This window comes from Trichomycterus rosablanca, chromosome 7 (assembly GCF_030014385.1).
Source record: "Trichomycterus rosablanca isolate fTriRos1 chromosome 7, fTriRos1.hap1, whole genome shotgun sequence".
Taxonomy (NCBI): domain Eukaryota; kingdom Metazoa; phylum Chordata; class Actinopteri; order Siluriformes; family Trichomycteridae; genus Trichomycterus; species Trichomycterus rosablanca.
In genome coordinates, this window is record NC_085994.1 from 3,107,831 (window position 1) to 3,130,900 (window position 23,070).

Sequence of the window (23,070 nt, forward strand, 5' to 3'; positions counted from 1 at the left end):
TTCCCATAAGGATGTTTGGGAAATCTGTTAATGTGTTCCTTGGTCCTGAAAATAACACAAATATAATATAAAAACACTGAAATAAAAAGCTGATTCTACAAATTCTCAGAAGCTCGAGCTGTGACACAAGTTTAAAAGTGAAACAGGGAGGAAAATCCAGATAAACACAGATACATGTGGAGCTTTCAGACTGGATTTTACTGTTATTCCACACAAATGCAGATTCGTCTCATGTTCACACTTCAATGACGTTTTATCGAACCGTTCAAGCCAAGCACTGAACACTGAGCTGTTCATTGTTCATTTGAAATTAAATAAAAACTTTTTTTTTAAATCAAACTGAACATGTTGAGTTTAAGGTACAAATGTCTCGACGAAGGGCATTGAGTTTTAAAGATTTTGAGTTTAGGGGACGTTGAGTTACAAGATACCACTGTATTTACTTTACCATATTCAAGTCTTGGTAGTGTTCTTGTTTCAAGTACAAAAGTTCCACCACATTTCCTCTATACACTATGCATTTGCATCTCTCAAATCACTTATTATGTACACACCCTGGCAAAAACTGGGCCAAACAAAAAACGGAACCAATATTTTTTTAAAAATACCAAACCAGATAATCTCATATTGGAGAATTTTGAACACAAACACACGTTATTTTAAATGTATGATATGTGTTAAATGTATTTCTTACTGAGATGTACTGTACATGTTACACATATAACACATATCATACATTCAAATCTTCTCATTAATTTATCTTTGCATAAAAGAACTACTAACTACTGACTAAATGACTTTCTTTGTTTTCAACTTTTCCCAACAGTTCACTGCAGCAACAAGCAGCTACGAGCGAATGTTGGAACAGGTCTTAGGAGTGCATTTACTGACAAAGACCATTAAAGGGATTTTTTGGCCAGTAGTGCGTGTATATACAGTACATACTATATACAAATGTGAACAGATAGTAACAAAAAAAAAAACATCATCAAAACAGTAAGGGACCCACTAACTCTTCTTCCAAACCTTTTATTGTAAACACACTCGTATATCTAATCTGAACACACACACCCAAGCTACAGCTCCAATGCTTTCTATTTTTTAAGATTCATTTAAGAAGTGACAAGAACTGCAATCCAAAATATCGAACAACTAAAACAAACACTTATATGCTTTATAACACAAAAACACACCCAAGCCTTTAAACAGCACTAATATACTGACTGAGCAGAACAAATGGAAAGAGGCAATCCTATCAGTTAAAACAGTGGCTCCCAAACTCTTTCTGCAGGGCCCGTCTTTGGCAGATAAGACTATTTTCGAGCCCCCAGTCCAACACACATGTGCACGTCCTTTCCTTTCAAACTGCACTAGAGTTTATTTTAAACACTGTGACCCATACAATGGACTGCAATTTCTTATCAAACAAAACAAAAATAAAGTGATACATAACCTTTACACTGGAATTATTACAACTGACATAAATTATGTATTTTAATTTTTTACTGTCCCAACATATTTTCATAAAATGTATGAAAATCAGCTCCCTGACAGAGAAAAAAAGTAAATCCTGAACATTCACTCTACAAAAATGACACCTTTATTCCCCACATGCTTTACATTTAGCTGGAAGGCCTCTCACATGCCTCATTCATTTGCATTGCTGCCCCCCCCCCAGGAGGGGCGCCACCCACTTTGGGAACCACTTAATTAGGGCATGTAACCAGTACCTACCTGTCCTGAGTTAGGGCATGTAACCAGTACCTACCTGTCCTGAGTAAGGGCATGTAACCAGTACCTACCTGTCCTGAGTAAGGGCATGTAACCAGTAACTACCTGTCCTGAGTTAGAGCATGTAACCAGTACCTACCTGTCCTGAGTAAGGGCATGTAACCAGTACCTACCTGTCCTGAGTAAGGGCATGTAACCAGTACCTACCTGTCCTGAGTAAGGGCATGTAACCAGTAACTACCTGTCCTGAGTTAGAGCATGTAACCAGTACCTACCTGTCCTGAGTTAGAGCATGTAACCAGTACCTACCTGTCCTGAGTAAGGGCATGTAACCAGTAACTACCTGTCCTGAGTTAGAGCATGTAACCAGTACCTACCTGTCCTGAGTAAGGGCATGTAACCAGTAACTACCTGTCCTGAGTTAGGACATGTAACCAGTACCTACCTGTCCTGAGTTAGGGCATGTAAGCAGTAACTACCTGTCCTGAGTAAGGGCATGTAACCAGTACCTACCTGTCCTGAGTTAGGACATGTAACCAGTACCTACCTGTCCTGAGTAAGGGCATGTAACCAGTAACTATCTGTCCCGAGTTAGGGCATGTAACCAGTACCTACCTGTCCTGAGTAAGGGCATGTAACCAGTAACTACCTGTGCTGTCATGAATGTAACTAAAGTGTGTAAAACATAACATAGGGCTGTTGTAGCCTAGTGGTTAAGGTACAGGACTAATATCAAAAGGTTGTCGGTTCAAGCCCCACCAATGCCAGGTTGCCACTGTTGGGCCCTTGAGCAAGGCCCTTAACCCTCAATTGCTTAGACAGTCTACTGTCACAGTATTGTAACTTGCTTTGGATAAAAAGCTTCTGCTAAATGCGGAAAAAGTAAACGTAAATGCAAGTGTTAGAAAAACTGGTACAAGAGAGGACCGTAGCAGCTGTACATTCCAAGGGACCCTTGGTACGTCTACAAACGTCTCTGTCGGGTGAACGCTACCTGTGTGCCTCCTTTCTGACCAGTTATACCCGTTCATGTCCTGCATTCATTCTGATGGGGTTTGGCCTCTTGGCCACACACGTCTAGAGATGCCAAATTATGGTTGGAGGAGCACTCCTGAGTTTGGGGTTTTGCCATTACCACTTAAGTGATGTTATTGAAGACATCTGGGATGCAATGCAAAAGGCACAGGAATTCTAAACCTCGTAATACAACAGAATTGTGGACCGTTCTGCAGATATAAAGTGTTTATTTCCGCAAGCTGGAGGAGTCCAGAAGGCAAGGAAAACTGGTACGACAGGGGACTCTAGCGGCTGGTGGTGGTTCCATAATGCCATGGGGATTGTTTACCTGGCATTCCATCAGACCCTCGGTATGTCTACAAACGTTGCGATGGGTAAACACTGTGTGTCTCCTTTCTGACCAGTTACACTCGTTTACGTCCTGCATTCATTCTGATATATTTGGCCTTTTCTAGCAGCACAATGCAACACCACACGACTAGAGACACCAAATTAGTGACCACAGAAGTGACCAGATCTCAACGTTATCGAAGACATCTGGGATGCCATGCAACATGCTATGGAACACAGAAATCCTACACCCCAGAGTACGACAGAATTGTGGACCGTTCTGGAGGAAGTATGGTGTGTATTTCTGCAAGCTTGAGAAGTCTATGTCCTGTATTTCTGCAGTCCTACGCTCCCGTTGGGGACCCACCAAGTATTAGACTGATGTTCCAGTTTTTCTGGCACTTCAGTGTAAACTACTATACATTTTTTTTGCATTGTCCTCCCCAATCTATAGCTGTATCAAATTACCCTAATGCATTACGCTTCCTCTCTACCGATGCTGATCCCCACTGCTGATTTACAAGAGCGAGACCGACACGCCCCCTCCGACACGTGTGCAGTAGCCGACTGCATCTTTTCCCCTGCACGAGGCGAGTTCATATGTGGATCAGCTTTGTGTACGGACAGTCACACCCTGTCCACATTATTCACCGACTCCATCAATCAGCCAGCAGAGGCCGTAATTGCATCAGTAATGAGGTCCCAGGTCCGGCTTACCCACCCTGTATGAACAACAAGCCAGTCGTTGTTCATGTAGCCGCCCAGCCCAGCCGGATGGCAGAGCTGAGTTTCGAACCGATGAGTTTGAAACGTCAGCTCTGGTGTGCTAGTGTGTTTTACCTCTAGAAAATATTTATACGAGGGATCTTCAAAAAGTTTCCACACTTTTATATTGTGGTTATAAGCGGTGAGGGTGTTGTAGGAGGAGGAGTAATCGGTCGTGTCTGAGAGACGCTTAGTCCAGATTTAGCTCCATCTGATTTCCACCTTTTTGGATGCTCAAAGAAGCTTTAAGAGGAAGAAGATTTTCATGTGATGATGATGTGAAAGCAGCGCTGCATCAGTTAAAAAAAGTGAAGAACCCTCGTACAAACATATATGATATTTCAAATTACTGCCACCGTCAAAGGCACAGACTAAACAGAATGAAAGTCATATAATTTTGTCAGAGCAGTAAAAGTGAGACGTGTTTCTGCAGAAACTCTGGGTTTGGAATTCCCTAAAACCAGAATCCTTTCCATGAATCTAGGTCACACAATGGCTGCTTTTTTTACTCAGTCTCTGAGTCACTAGTTCAGTGTTACTCATGCATTCAAAGATCACACACACACACACACACACACACACACACAGAGGCTCAAATATCAGCAACAATAGTCGAACTCCTCCCTGTCGAAATCTTCTCATGTTACCAGTGACTGACTGACTAAACACCATGTATGTGTCTGTTTCTGTGCACACTATATGGCCAAAAGTATTGGGACACCTGACCATGAGCTTGTTGGACATCCCATTTCAAAAACAAGTGGTATAACAACAGAGCGACCACTGTGTCTTTTCATCTATGACACAAGACTTTGAAGTGGTGTGTGTCTGTGGGAATTTGTTCCCATTTAATAAAAAGAGCATTAGTACAGCTGGGCATTGATGGTGGTCAAGAAAGCCTCAGTTGACGTTCCAGTTCATTCCAGAGCTGTTGAGTGAGACTGAGGTCAGGGCTCTGTGCCGGACACTGGGGTTTCTCTAAACTGAGCTTCTACTTCTCTGGGAAGGCTCTCTACAAGATTTTGGCATGTGTCTGTGGGAATTCATCCAGAAGAGCATGTGTGAGGTCAGACACTGATGTTGGAAGAGAGAACCTGGCTCGCAATCTATGTTCGAGTTCATCGGCCGCTCAGGTGGCGCAGCTGTAAAAACACACGCTGGAACCAGAGTTGGGATCTCGAATACATCGTATCGAATCTTAGCTCTGCCTGCCGGCTAAGGCTGAGCAACCACATGAACAACGATTGGCCTGTTGTTCAGATATGGGCGGGATTAAGCCGGATGGGGTCTCCCTCTCATGACTGGTGCAATTACAACCTCTGCTGGCTGATTGATGGCGCCTGCACAGAGATGAGAAAAGAGTGCTCTCAGGGTGTGTCTCTCCGTACACAACGCTGAGCTGCACTGCACTCGTCAAAGTGTAGGTGATAAGATGCATACGGCTGCTGCCAACGTGTCGGAGGGGGCGTGGGTTAGCTTCGTTCTCCTCAATGAGAGCGGGGATCGGCATTGGTGGAGAGGAAGCATGACGCAATCGGGCAATTGGACGCACTAAAAAGGGAGAAATAGAGAAGAAAATGCATAAAGAAAATATATATATGTTCGAGTTCATCCCAAAGGTGTTCAATGTGGTTAAGGTCAGGGGTCTGTGCATTCTAGTCAAGTTATTCCACACCAAACTCACCCAACCATGCCTTTATGGACCTTGCTTTAACTAGCACTGGGACACAGTCATAATGGAATAGAAAACGCCTTTCCAAATAGTTCTCACAAAGTTGGACACATACAATGCTACATAATTTCTTGGGATGCTGAAGCATTAAGGTGTGCGGTTTAAGGTTTTTCTTAACAGGTAACGTTCTCCTGGCATTCGCCCATCCCAGACTTGTCCATCTGCCTGCTAGTCACTCAACAAAACACGTTTCCACTGCTCCAGAGTCCAGTGGTGGCATGCTTTACACGACTCTATCCAACGCTTGGCGTTGGATTATAATTAGTGATTTAAGACTTGATTGCAGCTGCTCAGCAAAGCAAATCCACGCCATGAAGCTCCCGGCGCACATTATTTGTGCTGATCTTGATGCCTGAGTAGAGTTTACTGAGTCAGCAGTGTTGGCACTTCTTTGTCTCAGCACTTGGCAACCAGTTCAGTAACTTTATATGGTCTGTGGTTCCTAAACGCTTCTACTTTTCAGTATTAACATGCACAGTTGGTCGTGGCATATCTAGGAGGGAAGAAAATTCCACAAACCAACTTGTTGCAGTCTTATTACAGTGCCACGCTTGATTTCAGTGAGCTCATTAGAATGATTCATTCTATCACACCTGTTTGTAAAGACAGACTGCATGGTGAGGTGCTTGATTTTATACCTGTGGCAATGGGGCTGAATGAAAACACCTGAATTCAATGATTAAAGTCGTGTTTATACTTGTATTTCAGTTTCCTTGGTCAGGACTAGTGCTGGGAGGTATGACGGTACATTCAGTATACCGTTTTGGATTTTTCAAATACCTACATACCGTAGCACAGTTAATACAACAGCTGTAGGCCTCAGTAGGCAGCAAATCATATAATATTCTTCCACAGACAGTTGAGAAAGAAGCTTTCAGAGCAATAATTAAAACTCTGGATTCCAGGTTTGTCTTACAGGGCGAAAATACTTCAGCTCAGTCGCTAAACCAACGTTATAAGTGACCTGGAAGCGGAGAGATCTAAAGTCGTCCACTTTTCTACAACATACCAGTGGTCAAGTCGTACAGCTGAGTTTGCAAACGTGGTTTTATTTGTTAAAGTGAGAGCTCAGGGTAATAATATAATACTTAAATATTAAATAAACAATAACATTTATATTTATTGCAACTGTTTCATGTGTACTGATTCCATCATATATTGTGTCATTTTGTTGGGGCTGAGCAAAACTAATAGTCCTCAAAACCTTCATTATATACACTGATCAGCCATAACATTAAAACCACCTCCTTGTTTCTACACTCACTGTCCATTTTATCAGCTCCACTTACTCCCACTACTGACTGTAGTCCATCTGTTTCTCTGCATGCTTTGTTATCCCCCTTTCATGCTGTTCTTCAATGGCCAGGACCCCCACAGGACCACCACAGAGCAGGTATTATTTAAGTGGTGGATCATTCTCAGCACTGCAGTGACACTGACATGGTGGTGGTGTGTTAGTGTGTGTTGTGCTGGTATGAGTGGATCAGATACAGCAGCGCTGCTGGAGTTTTTAAACACCTCACTGTCACTGCTGGACTGAGAACAGTCCACCAACCAAAAACATCCAGCCAACAGCGCCCCGTGGGCAGCGTCCTGTGACCACTGATGAAGGTCTAGAAGATGACCGACTCAAACAGCAGCAATAGATGAGCGATCGTCTCTGACTTTACATCTACAGGGTGGACCAACTAGGTAGGAGTGTCCGATAGAGTGGACAGTGAGTGGACACAGTATTTAAAAATTCCATCAGCGCTGCTGTGTCTGATCCACTCATATCAGCACAACACACACTAACACACCACCACCATGTCAGTGTCACTGCAGTGCTGAGAACAATCCACCACCTAAATAATACCTGCTCTGTGGGGGTCCTGTGGGGGTCCTGACCATTGAAGAACAGCATGAAAGGGGGCTAACAAAGCATGTAGAGAAACAGATGGACTACAGTCAGTAATTGTAGAACTACAAAGTGCTTCTATATGGTAAGTGGAGCTGACAAAATGGACAGCGAGTGTAGAAACAAGGAGGTGGTTTTAATGTTATGGCTGATCGGTGCATTATTGAGACACACCTCTCAGGCTGTGTTTATACTTGTCAGCTTATATACGTATATAAACTGTAAGACAGCAAGCAAATTACAAATAAGAGGGAGATGGGAGGAATTATTTGCACCTAATAGCAATGAATGAGTTATGAGTAATCAGTTACAACACATAAGCATCAGAATAAGTCACATCACTGAAACTGAAACTAAAATAACATATCTTTAATCTAATACTAACCCTGATCTTGGTCCAGTTGGAGAAGATCACTGTTGTGGGGCAAATTCATTTGTTTTCTGACTTTCTATAGAGCTGATTGATGACAACACAGGAAACGGCACCAGCTGACTCAGAACTACTATTGACTGGGAACGTATCTTAACATAAAGCGAGTCTATTAACTGCAGACAAAGCCAGCGTCTAACAGCGTGGCACAAAAGTGCTGGCAAGCAGATGAACAGACTCTGACACACCAGCTATAAACCACACGCGAGGATTGATGAAGCTGTAAGAAAGAGCACGTCCTGTACATCACTTGTTTTACGTATTTTCTGTAATGATTAAAAGGTTGGTTTTATTTCCTCACTTGAGAAGGAGTAGCACTGATAGTGGGCCCCTCAGATGATATAAGCAGGGTGGACTGCAACTCCTCCAGCAATTAGGAGCTGCTCACGTCATTACTGAGATAGACAAACACGTGTTCGCTTAGGTTCCAGGCCAAGTGATGCATGCGTAGCCTCAGGAAATGCATTTCAAGAGAAATATAGGTCTAAACTGAGCAAGACAGATGTGTGTGTGTGTGTGTGTGTGTGTGTGTGTGTTTGTCAGAGAGAGAAAAAAACAAGAACCAGATGACAAAAAGGTGAACAGGCAAAATAAATAATATGACCAAAAGAATATAATAAGTATAGTATAGCTGAGGCTTAACAAGATCTGCATGAAATGTATAACCCGGCATATAAAATATGCAAGATTATCCAAATAAACCTGCAGCTAGTTGAAGAAAATGTGGTCATTCGGGTTTATTTTGTTTATTATTATCAGAGATGTTCACAAGTCACAAAATACGAGTCCGAGTTGAGTCACGAGTCTTTAGACAAGTCAAGTCAAGTCATGAGTCAATATAATATACACAAAACATATATTGAAAATGTAGCGCAGAAATAAACAAATAATCTGTAAATTCAGATAAAAAACAACAACAGATTAGCGACTGTATTTAGCTGTTTTACTTCGTGCCTTTACTTTCCTAGGTACCAGTTAAAAGCTTAGACTGACATTTTGTTTTCATTGCAAATTACGGCGCAGCGGCCAAAATCCCAAACAGCAAAAAAATCCATAACCGCTGCTTACCTTAGCTTATGTTCTTCCAGATGCTATTGAATTTATAACTGTGTCCCATTAGGAATAAAATCTGTTATTTTGTAAATGTGCTTATAATTAAAAACCTCCAAACTTTTCCCGGTTGTGAAGTAAAACAGGAAGTCGTTAGAAAGCCGATCGAGCGTTTCATTACCACGTCATCTGTGTGACGCAAACTGAATAAATACAAATAACAGCATTTCTTACTAACAATTACAATCAGAAGCTCTGATTGGTTCAGAAAGCGGTTCTTAAAATCATTAGCGGCAATTCTGTAGAAGCGTTCCATTTACCCCGGTTGTTCCTGTGAAGTGCACTACGTAGGGTATTCCACCATTTTAAGTAGGGAACGATGCTTCATCACTACGCCGGAAGCTGGAACATTTACCCATTGCGTGCGTTGTGGGTTAAGACAGCCGGAGCGTTATTATTATTAGAGAGAAGAAAATGACACGATCAGAATGATATCGGATCATATATATATATATATAATTGTCACACGTAACTAATGTTGCTGACTTTTGCTGTCCACAAGTCATTTTTTGCGAGTCACGAGTCGAGTCTGAGTCATTTGTGTGCGACTTACGTGCCATCTCTGATTATTATAAGCTCAGCATATACAGGCAAAGAAAATAGTCAAATGTTTGGACAAACCTGATCAACTATGTGAATCACCCACCCTGATCACACATCAGTGACATTTACACAACCAGATGTAGGGAAAGAGCCACCTGCATCCTCCGTGACCCCACCCACCCCGCACAAGGACTTTTCACCCCCCTTCCCTCCGGAAGGAGGCTGCGCTGCATCCAGGTAAAAACATCTAGACTGAAAAACAGCTTCTACCCGGATGCAGTCAGACTGTTGAACTCTTCTACTCCCCATATACTGAACATCTTATCAACACAAACGACCATACTGGACATAACTGGCACACTGTCACTTTGACAATCTTGGGATTGTTGCTGCTAGTTTTTGCTGCTACACCTTTTGCAATCATGCACTTTAGTAAACATAAGCTGCTGCAGTTGTTGTGCAATACTTGTAAACTTTGTACTTGTACTCTTTTTTAGTTTCTCAGTTTGTTCTAAATTTTTATTACTTATCTTAGTTTATTCTATATTATTCTATATTTTATTCTATTTTATTTTCTTCACGTCACACACACCGAGACCTGGGAAACTGTATTTCGTTCTATCATGTATTTGACAATAAAGCTGAGTCTGAGTCTGAGTCTGAATAAAAAAATAACAGCCAAACAGTTAACAGGAAATATGCCAAAATGACCATCACTGCTTTAAAAACATTCAATTTAATTGAGTTTTTAACATTTTTAACACATATTTCATTACAGACCGCTAAGTAGCATCAAAAATCATTATCTGAAGATTAAAGCATTTTTATGAAAGAATTATAAACAGGCTCGGTGGGTAGCACTGTTGCCTCACAGCAAGAAGGTCCTGCGTTCGATCCCCAGGCGGGGCGATCTGGGTTCTTTCTGTGTGGAGTTTGCATGTTCTCCCCGTGTCTGTGTGGGTTTCCTCCGGGAGCTCCGGTTTCCTCCCACAGTACAAAAACATGCAGTCAAGTTCATTGGAGACACTGAATTATTGTGTGTGTGTGTGTGTGTCTGCCCTGCAATGGACTGGCACCCCGTCCATGGTGTTACTGTGTGCCTTGCACCCATTGAAAAGCTGGGGTAGCCTTGCACCCATTGAAAAGCTGGGGTAGCCCCCGCCCCTCCCCCCCCCCCCCATTTATTGTCTGTTTTCAGGAACTTTATCCTATTCTGGGTTGCGGTGGGTATGATTCACTGGGCGAATGGACATGTTGCCAGTCCATCACAGGCTAAACACCCCCACACACACACACATTCACACACAAGGGTAATTTTAGTGTCTAATTAACATGACTGCATGTCTTTGCACTGTGGAAGAAAACCCACACAGACACGTGGCGAACATGCAAACTCCACACAGAAAGGACCTGTTCCGTTCCACCTGGGAATCAAACCCAGGACCTTCTTGCTGTGAAGCAGAGGTGCTACCCACCAAGCCACCGTGCCACCATAATTAAAACAACAATATTATATATTATCAGATATTTAAATAAACCAACCGTCTCAATTAACTTCCATTCTTCTATTGAACCCTAACACTATTGAAGAAATCTTAAGAAATGATTAAAATTGGGTTATGTTTAACAAACTTAGCATTCTTTAAAGTGAACTGTGTTAAATTAAATTAAATAATTAAGAGATTAAAATAAATCTCTAAAATTGGTCCTAGTCATTTTACGCTTTTACTCAAGTAAATAAAGAATACAGTGGTACCTTGTAACTCAACGTCCCCTAAACTCCAAATCTTTGAAACTCAACCTCCTTTCGTCGAGAAATGTGTGCCCTTAAACTTAACGTGTTCAATTTGTTTTTTCTTAAAATGTATTTAGTTAATTTCAAATTAACATTGAACAGCCACTTTGTTCAGTGCTCGGCTTGAGCGGTGCAGTAAAACGTCATCAAAGTGTGAATATGAGACGAATCTGCATTTGTCTGGAATAACCATCAGATCCAGTGTTACAGCTCCACATGTATCTGAGTTTATCTGGATTTTCCTCCCTGTTTCACTTTTAAACTTGTGTTACAGCTCGAGCTTGTGAGAAATTGTAAGAATCAGAATCAGCTTTTTCTTTCAGTTTTTTTATATTATATTTGTGTTATTACAACCCGATTATTTTACATTAGCTTAAAAAATATTAACAGGTTTCCCAAACAGCCTTATGGGAAAAATACCTTGAAACTCAACGTCTTTTAAACTCAATGCCACTCACAGAACCAATTGACGTTGAGTTTCAAGGTACCGCTGTACCTTCTAGCTTCTATTTTAGTAAGCATGAATTCGGACAGAATAGTCATCAGCATACACCTTATAAATAAAATACAATATACAATATAAGGTTTACGTTTGTGTGCATGTCAGTGTGTTTTGCCAATGTGCATCCATCGTCCGAAATAATATACACGTCCAGTGAAAAATAATCTCATGATGCTGCTTACAGCTTCTCACTGTTCACAAATAATCCAACATACTTTAATAAAATAATAAGGAAACCTGCCAGTGGATGATAATGATTAGGTATAAATTACTCTAATGTTAAAATAAGAAATAACAGGGTAAGCACGAGTTGAAACAGAAGAAAAAAGCCGGTGCCTTACCTCAGTTCTGCGTCCTTCCTCTAAAGGTGCGTAAAAGTGACTCTGATCCGCAGACAGACGCGCTCGTCTTTGGGTTTGAACCGAGGAAGTCGGAGTATTTATCACAGCCCCGTCCTACACAGTACACAGAGAGGAGGAAGGGAGTCACTCTGTTAATGATGCTGTGTCCTGGGCGGAGTTTAAATAAGCCTGTTCTAAAGCAAAGGGGTCTGGAGTTAGGGTTTAGACTAAATTTGGGTTTAAGTAATATTGGCGTAGAGTAATACCAGTATATGTAAAGATTTTAAAGGGTTTTGTGTAAAGTTTACACTAGCTAGTACTCTGGTTTTCATTTCTTAAAATAGATTAAAAAACAACCTGCATCTTGTTTTAACAGCACAACCTCACTCACTTTCTTAACCGCTTATCCAATCAGGGTCGCGGTCGGTGCTGGAGCCTATCCCTTGTGCCTAGCTTTTCAATAGGCACAAGGCACACAGTAACACCCTGGATGGGGCACCAGTCCATCACCCTGGATGGGGCAGACACCAACACACACAAATACACACACCCATTCACCTATAGGGCAATCCAGTGTCTCCTGCATTCCTGCATGTTTTTGGACTGTGGGAGGAAACTGGAGCACCCGGAGGAAACCCATGCAGAAAGGACCCGGACCGCCCCGCCTGGGGATCGAACCCAGCACCTTCTTGCTGTTAGCACAATCTGTGTTTTTTTATTATTATTATTATTTAAAACAGTAGACCTGAAAAGTTTTAATGTACTGTACCAGTTTAATTAACTTTAATTTAGATATAATTGAATTAATTAATAGGTGCCTTCACATTACAAATATTAAACATTGGGAATGACGTTTGTTAACTTGCCCTTAAAAAAAAAACAGGTTTTAATGATCAGTTTACCTAAAAGTTTTAATAAAAGGAATTAACTAACCACCTAAAAATCTCCACTATTTAATTATTGTATTTCAAACTTTCCTTTATATTACAGTTTCCAGTGATAAAATTTTTATACGTACATACAATTTTAATTAACAACTAATTGAGATGGGAGGCACAGTGGCTCAGTGGGTAGCACTGTCGCCTCACAGCAAGAAGGTCCTCGGTCCGAGTCCTTTCTGTGTGAAGTTTGCATGTTCTCCCCGTGTCTATGTGGGTTTCCTCCGGGGGCTCAGGTTTCCTCCCACAGTCCAAAAACATGCAGACAGGTTAATTGGAGATACTGAATTGCCCTATAGGTGAATGTGTGTGTGTGTGTGTGTGTGTGTGTGTGTGTGTCTGCCCTGCAATGGACTGGCACCCCGTCCAGGGTGCTACTGTGTGCCTTGCCCATTGAAAAGCTGGGCAAGGGTTAATAAGGTGTTATCACCTTTCTTATTATTTACACTTTTTGATCGTTTGTTGCACTTGTTTTGCAAGACTAATTTTTGCCCATTTTTGCTTGATACGAGACTTCAGCTGCCCGAAAGTCTGTGACTGCTGTTGTCTGATACGGCCGGTCAAGCACACACACTGTGTTCATGACTTCACGCTGTTGCCACATGTGCAATATGAGCATTGTCTTACTAAAATAACCATTCTCAGGACTTCCCGGGAAAAGGCAAAGAACTGAAGAAGGAAATGCTTTATTGACTATAGCAAAGCTTTTGATTGTGCAGACGACAAAAAATTATAAAACGTCCTTAGGAATACCAGAGCATCTCTTCATTCTAATGAAGAATCTCTACACTGATCAACAATACACAGTCACAACAGAAAACAGACAAACAGACACATTGAAAAAAAAGGGGGGTTAGACAAGGTTGTGTTCTCTCACCAGTCCTGTTAAACCTGTATGCTGAACATATAATGAAAAAAACTGTAGGAAGATTATCAGGGATTTGGGTTTGGTGGAAGTGGTTGACACAACACTCATTTACGGGAGCAGACCACACCTTCAACTGTAGTGAGTTCCGAGTAGAATGTGAGAGTTCAGGGTGACATTTTTGGTACATTTGGTGGTACAGGGTGGTACATTTTTTCAAAGAGCTGTGGAGGAAATGGAGAGGATGCAGATGCAGGGACTCATTAAGGTGGAGTGAAGGAAATGATGGGTAAATATAAAGTCACTCCATTAGGGATTGGGAAGAGTTTCATCCATGTCCTTTTGATCCAAACTTATTTCATAACTCCATTTTATGAGTGCAGGCCACACCTTCAACTGTAGTGAATAACCTGTGTAGTAAAGCAGGCTGTAAGGGAAAAGCAGGGGGCGTTTAGGGTTCAGGGTGGCTTGCACTAGGTGCTGGGAAGTCAAACACCCAAAAACAGAAGGTTACTTTAAGACTTACTGTTTGCTGGTACCTTTCTGAGTTGAGAACCCAAAGGAAGGCAGTGATAGGACTGGGTATGATTTAAGTTATTGCATGTTGTGTATTTATCTAGATGTTGAACGGCTAGGTTCCGGGGTTGAAGGTGGGTGGCACTGCCGGGTGTGAAAAGTGGTGTTTGACTTGAGAAATTTGGTGCTACTAGAGCAAACAGCCCTGTCTATGACAGTTTACAGGTAATCGTTGAACTCTTGCAATTTTCGGGATGCAGATATACATCAGGAGATGACTGAGTTGGGTTGAAGATCAGGCATTGGTAGGCGGTACAGGTTGAAGTGCCGTAGCCTGGTAAAGCTTATAAAAGTATGGTATATATGGCGCCCAGGTAGCACAGCGGGATATTCCGCTAGCACACCAGCGCCAAGATTCTGAACACCCCGGTTTGAATCTCGGCTCTGCCACCGGTTGGCTGGGCGCTATCTAGCGGGCACATTTGGCAGTGCCTGCAGCAGACACTAAATGGCCACCAATGGTGTCTGCTGGGTGGGATGATCGGACTATGTGGGTGGGGGTTTCAAACGCTGTGTAAGGACCCTGGTTGGCAGATAGAGAGGCGCCTGTGCAGAAAGCATGGGTGAAAAGAAGGGGTCCGTGCTAGCAACATACCCTCCTTGAATGCAATCAGGGCTCCCCAGCAGCGGAAGACAGATTGACTACGCTAAATCTGGAGGGGGGAAAATGCATAGATAAATAGAAAAAAAGTATGGTATATATATTTGATTGGTTTGAATATTTGGTTGTATTTTATTAGCCTGAGGAAAAAGAAGGGATGGTATTGGATAAAAAAGGGGGTGGGATGTTGTATAAAAAGGGATAGGTAAATGGGAGTTTGGTTTTTTTTATGGTTATTTACATGACAGACACCTGATTCCCTAAAAGTCTGCATTCTTTTATAGTCCATGGCGTCACGTCAGGTCATAGTGCGTACGTTATTACGCATCAGTTCTGTTTTTTAAAAGCGCCACTTGGGTGTAAGAGTTCTGTATACGAGGTTTAATGAATGGGGGTGGTGTGTGGGATGAAATGGGTGCTGGAGAATGCTCCGAAACGCAAATGTTTGTAAATCTGCCCACATAAACAGCCTTTACACAGGAAACACGCACCACCACACTTCCCCAAGAAAAAACATGAGAAAACACTTAAACAAGGATCTTGATTTAAAAAAATATAAAAGTCGACACCATATAGCTTTCTTCTTCTTTTGAAATTAGGGAAACAGTATACAATGGTTTTACAAAATGTGCTTTAAGCATGCCAGGGTCCAGGCTTACACCTCCGGGTCTTAAAGTCACATGGAAATCAGCAGGATGTTCCCATAATATAAATAAAACATGTGCTGTATGTTATAGAACATGCCATATGCCATGTACAGTAGAATCCTAAATGAGAACAATCGCTAGTTAAACAAATTCATAAGGGCATTAAGCTTTTCAGATTCTTCCTAATGATTGGAGGTAATTATAAAGTGTTGGATTCTGATATTCTTATCAGATTCTACCAGCTCTCAACACTACTGACATTGAGTTATATTTTTAGGACAGTGGGGGACTTGAGGAGTGTTCTGAACTAACACACCCATGAAAAAAAAAGAGTTATTAGGGTGTTTTAAACATGTTTGTAACAGCTTCCCAAATTTATGTCTATCTTATGTAATTAATGTATAATTAATATGAAAAATTATATTATATATATATATTTGAAGTGTAGGGTTGAAGATTGTTTAACATTTTTCTTTTCTTTGATTCCAGCTAAAAGTTATTATTTTAGCCTATTTTAAAAGCCTATTTGAAATCAATTAAATATAACTGGCTTGTTTACATTTAAGGAATCTGTCTTAAATGTAATCTGTTTTTTGGGCTAGATTTTTAAAAATGTGTTTGGTAACATTTTCCAATTTTTGTGTATGCTTATACATTTAATATAGCTATAAATGTTTTATCATATTATTACTATTATTATTATTGTTACTTCTACTACTATTATTATTACTATTATTATATTATTGTTACTTCTACTACTATTATTATTACTATTATTATTATAACTACTGTACATCTACTATTATTATTACTATTATTATTATTATTATTGTTGTTGTTACTTCTACTACTATTATTGTTATTATTATTATTATTACTTTTATTATTATTATTGGTGTTACTTCTACTACTATTATTATTATTATTATTACTATTATTATTATTATTATTGTTGTTGTTACTTCTACTACTATTATTGTTACTGTTATTATTATTATTATTACTTTTATTATTATTATTGGTGTTACTTCTACTTCTATTATTATTATTATTATTATTACTATTATTATTATTATAACTATATCTACTACTATTATTATTACTATTATTATATTATTGTTACTTCTACTACTATTATTATTACTATTATTATTATTATAACTACTGTACATCTACTATTATTATTATTATTACTATTATTATTATTATTATTAATATTGTTACTTCTACTACTATTATTGTTATTGTTGTTATTATTATTATTATTACTTTTATTATTATTATTGGTGTTACTTCCACTACTACTATTATTATTATTATTACTATTATTATTATTATAACTATATCTACTACTATTATTATTATTGTTACTACTACTACTATTATTTTTTTATTTTTTTATTTTTTTATTATTACTATTATTATTGTTGTTGTTACTTCTACTACTACTATTATTATTATTATTATTATTATTATTATTATTATTACTATTATTGTTACTACTTTTACTACTATTATTATTACTCACATATCATCATTGGAGAAAAATAAAACTTCCATTGTAAAATAAACCCAGCAATGCAAAACCTCACATTGTCCCACAGTGGGTAAATTATTTATTCCAACAACTTGAGTTAAAATAACCCAGCATGTGTTCTGTCCAATATTTACCCAGTCTTGGACTGCAACAAAAAGTTGTTATTTTTTGTCTGTTGTGAAGCACTACGTTCCAAAATGTGTTCATACATAGCACTATAAACATTCTGCACTAACTGGGTACAACATTTCTTTTTAGAAGCTTCATTGGCAACACAGCAGGACCAAAAAATGCCAAATAGGAGATGAGATTAATAATACCACTGCTGCTGTGCAGTTGGGGTTTGATAGGATTGTTATTATAAGTTAATAGACGTTAATAGTTTTGTTGGTAGTTTAGATGCGCTGTTGTTAATGTGTGTGTGTGTGTGTGTGAGTGTGAGTGTCAGTGTGAATTGCTTTACAGTTTTACTTTCAGTTGTCAAGTCCACTTACATAAACCATCTTTCTGTCAGTAATGTCATATTCGTAAACTACATTTTGGCAGCTGAACTGTAGCTATACATATTGTTTATTATTTTAAATTGTTCACACTAGGCCACCACCACTGAGATCCGGGTGCTGTGGGCGTCTATACCATACCTGTCAAGTCTCCCGTTTTGGCCGGGAAACTACCGTATTTTACCCCTCTTTCCCGCCGTCCTCCCGTATTAGTATTTTCCCGTAAATTTCCCGTATTATAATATAATTTAAAAAAACATTCCTGTGCCTCTCCAAACTGACATGTCACTAACCTCGCGAGAACTGCCACCCAGGCTGCTGCAAGTGGCAGTTGTCGCGAGGTTAGTGCGGACAGCGGGAACAAACCTGGAACAGGAAGAGATGGATGGATGCAAGGAGAGAGAGGGCATTCCTGCCAAAAAAGTGTTAAAGGATGCAAAGTCTGCAACAACTCTGTATAATAAGTCAGTGAATGCCAGAGAACCACATGAGTGAACATGAGATACTAAAAATGTGTAATGAAAATAAAATGTGTTTCATATGTGTATATATGCTGAAAATATGTGAAATAAATAAATGTGCTTCAATTCCCTTTTGTGTTTTCATTTAGGCTGTATTATAAGAATTACATATGTAGGAATGTCCACAGCATTTCAGTGTCAACAAAGGTAGGCCTATCAGATTCTGATCATCTAATTGTAGTTTGTAAGTGGTTCACAGGTGGTTATTTTAGATTTCTTATAAACCTGTCTTAAAATGTAAGGGATACTGAACCTCGGTTGGGCTGGTGAGACGGCTCGAAGCGCGCGGCGGAAAGTTTCCCTTATTTTTAAATCCAAAACTTGACAGGTATGGTCTATACGTCTATACCAAGGCCATAATCACAATATACTAATGTAAAAATGATTCATTTATTCATTTCTTGTCTGTTTTACCACCGCATAATCCTATTCAGGGTCGCAGCAGGTCCGATTCATTGGCTGAAAGGTAGGAAGCCTACGCAGACATGAGAAAACATGTAAACTAAATACAAAAAGGAAAATCGAACCCAGGACCTTCTTGCCACCAAGCCAGCTAACTTAAATTTATAAGTCACTAGTTTTAAACAACGCTACAATATTGGTCTACACAGACATGACTGGTTATGTAGGAGGGTGGTAGGAGGGTGGCAGGAGCCTTGCAGTGGGTTGGCACTCCGTCCAGAGTGTTCCTGCCTTCTGCCCAGTGTTCCCTGGTGCAACAGGAACCAGCACAACCCTGACCAGTATAAAATGATTGATAAAAATGAAATGAAAGCATCTTTCCAGTGAAATGTTATAAATAAGCTATAATTAAAGGCTCTTGAGTAAAATATCATGTTGTGGTGTTGCACTCGGGCTCAGGTTCTGCCTCTCTGGGTCGGTAGGCGTTCTGTATCCGAGGGAAGTGACTTTTTCACTTTTCACAGTTTCAGGAAGTAAAGCGATTCGCGTTTGTGTAACTTTCATTTTCTGATCAAGATCGATAAAATAAGAGCTAAAAGAAACATGGAACAGGTCGTGTGTTGAGCCCAGGCTTTAATACTCGTTAATATAAAACCGAGTGAAGAGAAGCGGTTCAGTTTGTGAAGGTAAACACCGTTTTCGCTGCTTTTGGGTACTTCCTAAATCAAAAGTACACATGCTGTCCACATATAGGTCATATTAAATACAATTACAGTAATACACATTAGGCTATTTACTAGGTAATGTTATTATATGTTTATATATTGAATTTATATCCAGGCTTTATGTTCAACAAATGAAAGAATAAACGAGCTTTTCAGACCCGATATGTTGAATCACGTGACATCGAAACAACAATACAACTTTCTGCATGTGTGAAACATGGTGGTGGTGAAACTGAATATAAATAACACCATGATTTTATGATTACGTGATAAAATGTCTGTTAATACTAATACAAATACAAAAACAATGAGACTAAATTGTCACTTATGTATGGAAAGGAATTAGTGCCCAAATGAAATGCAATCACTACACTATGTAAATATAAATATGTAACACACACGTCATTGCTTTTCTATAGTGACATGCAAAATAAGTGCCAAAAAGAAAAGTGAAAGATGATCTGCATTGATTTAATCTCGCTCGACGTCTTAACATGTCATTTATTAGCCAGGTTTCAGTTTATGTCTTACATTTCAATGAATATGACTAAGGTATATGTAAACTTTACCTGAATATGGTTAATATATTTTATATATTTGTATTGTAGGATCGTAAAATTGTTTAGCATTTTTCTTTCCTTTGATTGCAGCTCACTGGTATTATTAGAGTCTATTTTCCAAGAAAATAACCTTATGATTATAAAAAATAATTTAAATAACCTTATGATTATGTGATGAAATGCCTTTTAATACTAATCAAAACATTGAAACTGGTCACTTACATATGGAAAAGAATTGATGCCCAATTGAAATGCAATTACTACAGTGTGATTGCTCGACCTCTTAACATGTCATTTATTAGTTACTGCTTTAACCGCTGCTCCAAGACCACCATAAAAAGCCAGGTTACAGTTTACATCTTACGTTTCAATGAATATGGCTAAGATGTATGTAAACTTATGACTTTAACTGTATATGGTTAATTAATATATAATTAATATGAAGAAATATTATATATATATATATATATATATACAGTATATATATATATATACTGTATATATATATATATATATATATATTGTTTAACATTTTCCAATTTTAGTGGTGGTGAATCTAAATCTAAATAACCTTATAGTTGCTTAATGAAATGCCTTTTAATACTAATCACAACCATTAAAACCGGTCATTTACGTGTGGAAAGGAATTATTGCCAATGCAATTGAAATGCAGTCACTACAGTGAAAAAATTTAAATATGTAAATCACACGTCATTGCTTTTCTATAGTGACATGCAAAATAAGTGCCAAAAAGAAAAGTGAAAGATGATCTGCATTGATTTAATGTCGCTCGACATCCTAACATGTCATTTATTAGTTACTGCTTTAACCACTGCTCCAAGACCACCATAAAAAGCCAGGTTACAATTTAAATCGTTGCAGCTCACTGGTATTATTGTAGACAGTTTTAATGAGATCAGCTGAGTATAACTTTTAAAAGACAAATTACAGATATCTTAAGAGATACATGCAGCTGTATGACAAATTGATTTTTCTTTTATACTATTGCTGGATGATTCGACTATGTGTTATTGTATTGTGATCATCGTTGTTTGTTTTCAGTGTCTTATGTAAATTTGTTTGTATGATTGTTCCTGAAGAGGCTTTGCCTTTTGCCAGGCCGCCATTGTAAATAAGAAGCAGTTCTTAATGAATGGCCTGGTTAAATAAATGTTAAATAAATAAATAAATAAACTGGCTTGTTTACATTTTCCAAATGTGTTTAACATTTTTCAATTGTGGTGGTGGGGAATGTAAACATGAATAACACCATGATTGTGTGATGAAATGCCTTTTAATACTAATCAAAAACATTGATACTGGTCATTAGTGAATGGGAATTAGTGCCCAATACAATTGCAATCACTACACTATGTAAATGTAAAAATGCAACACACACGTCATTGCTTTTGCATGGTGACGTGCAAAATAAGTAAAAGATGCTCTGCATTGATTTAAGGTCGCTCGATTGCTGGTTTGAATGAGCCAAAACAAGACAGTACAAGCACTGTATTTCACTCCAAGCAGTGCAGTATTCGTGCCACAGTGAAAAGTAATCACTCTCCAATCGCCTAACATTTCTATGTGGGTTTCCTCCCACAGTTAACTGGAGATACTAAATTTCCCCTAGGTGTGTGTGTGTGTGAGTGTGTGTTTTTGCCCTGAGATTGACTAGCAACCTGTCCAGGGTGTTTCCTACTTTTTGACCCACTGTGACCCTGAATAGGATGAAGCAGTAGTAAATCAGACAATTAATGAATGAATAATTATGCCATATTTGTAACAGAACAAATGTAACCTATATGGTGGAAAATGTAAATCTATAACTTATCCATAGCTTTGATATTTGAGAACAGTAGATGAATAGAAAGGCATAAGCATGTCAATCCTGAAGCATTTTTGCATGTTCATTATTCTTTTTAAATTTAAGTTATTTATTATTTGTTATTTCCTCTGTTTTGTGACTATAGTAAGTGGGCTGAAAGTAAGGTGATGAGCCGCCCTGCCCCTATGCAGCCTCAGAGCTGTGGCCCCTGGGAACTCAGGGAGAGACTTGGAACCGGAGGATTTGGCAATGTTACCAGGTGGCAGAACAAGGTACAGCAAGCACACTTCATTTGTTTCTTTTTTCAAATATATGAATAGAGAGAGAGTCTGTGAAACCTTGAAGTCCTATGGAACAATTATTATTGCTACTGCAAGCTCACAACATTTCTAAACAGATTTCTATACAGACTATCAGGGTGGGCCTGATTAGTTTTAACGTAATGTGGATGCTCCTAATTGTCAACGAAGTTTAGTAAGAAAAACCTTTAGCAATGAGGAATCAAGGCTTGTTTACTTTCCTGTCCATATCAAAACTAGGCGTTTAGGATTGAACAGCACTTCAGGGTAGAGGCTACATGCCAAATTGAGTACTATACTGTTTTTAAAAAAATGTGTGTACTAATTTATACTTATTACAATGTCAGTAGGCTTAAGAGTAAACATAAATGCCACTCAGGTGGCACAGCGGTAAAATGCGCTAGCACACCAGAGCTGGGTTTTCGAATCCATCGTATCGAATCTCAGCTCTGCCACCCGGCTGGGCTGGGCGGCTGCATGAATAACAATTGGCTGTTGTTCACAGGGTTAGGGGCAAGTCGGATCATAGATCCTCATAACTGGTGCAATTACGACTCTGCTAACTGATTGATGGCGCCTGCACAGGGCTGAGGAACAATGCTGATCAGGGTGTGGCTCTCCGTGCACAGTGCTGATCGTAATATATGAACTCGACTCGTGCAGGTGAAAAATGCCGTCTGTACTGAGCACGTGTCGAAGGGGGCGTGTGTCAGTTGAGAAGCATCCTCAGTCAGCAGTGGAGAGTAAACATAAACTAGCAAGCCTAAGTAAACACTCACCACTTTGTTTACATGGCTTAGAATTTGAAGTGCATTTTGAGTGAATGTGTACAGTGTATCACAAAAGTGAGTACACCCCTCACATTTCTGCAAATATTTTAT

General features: G+C 39.2%; 1 protein-coding gene across 2 annotated transcripts in view; it reads left to right on the top strand.

The window, feature by feature from the left end:
- Positions 1–19,322: 19,322 nt before the first annotated feature.
- The window catches only part of ikbkb (inhibitor of nuclear factor kappa B kinase subunit beta), a 34,865-nt gene continuing 31,117 nt past the window's right edge, over positions 19,323–23,070 (top strand). For both annotated transcript variants that reach the window (XM_062998853.1, XM_062998854.1), the window contains exons 1-2: positions 19,323–19,466; positions 22,036–22,162. In XM_062998853.1, coding sequence (XP_062854923.1) covers positions 22,058–22,162 — 105 coding nt within the window. In that variant the 5' untranslated portion in view covers positions 19,323–19,466; positions 22,036–22,057. The remainder of the gene's footprint in view (positions 19,467–22,035; positions 22,163–23,070) is intronic.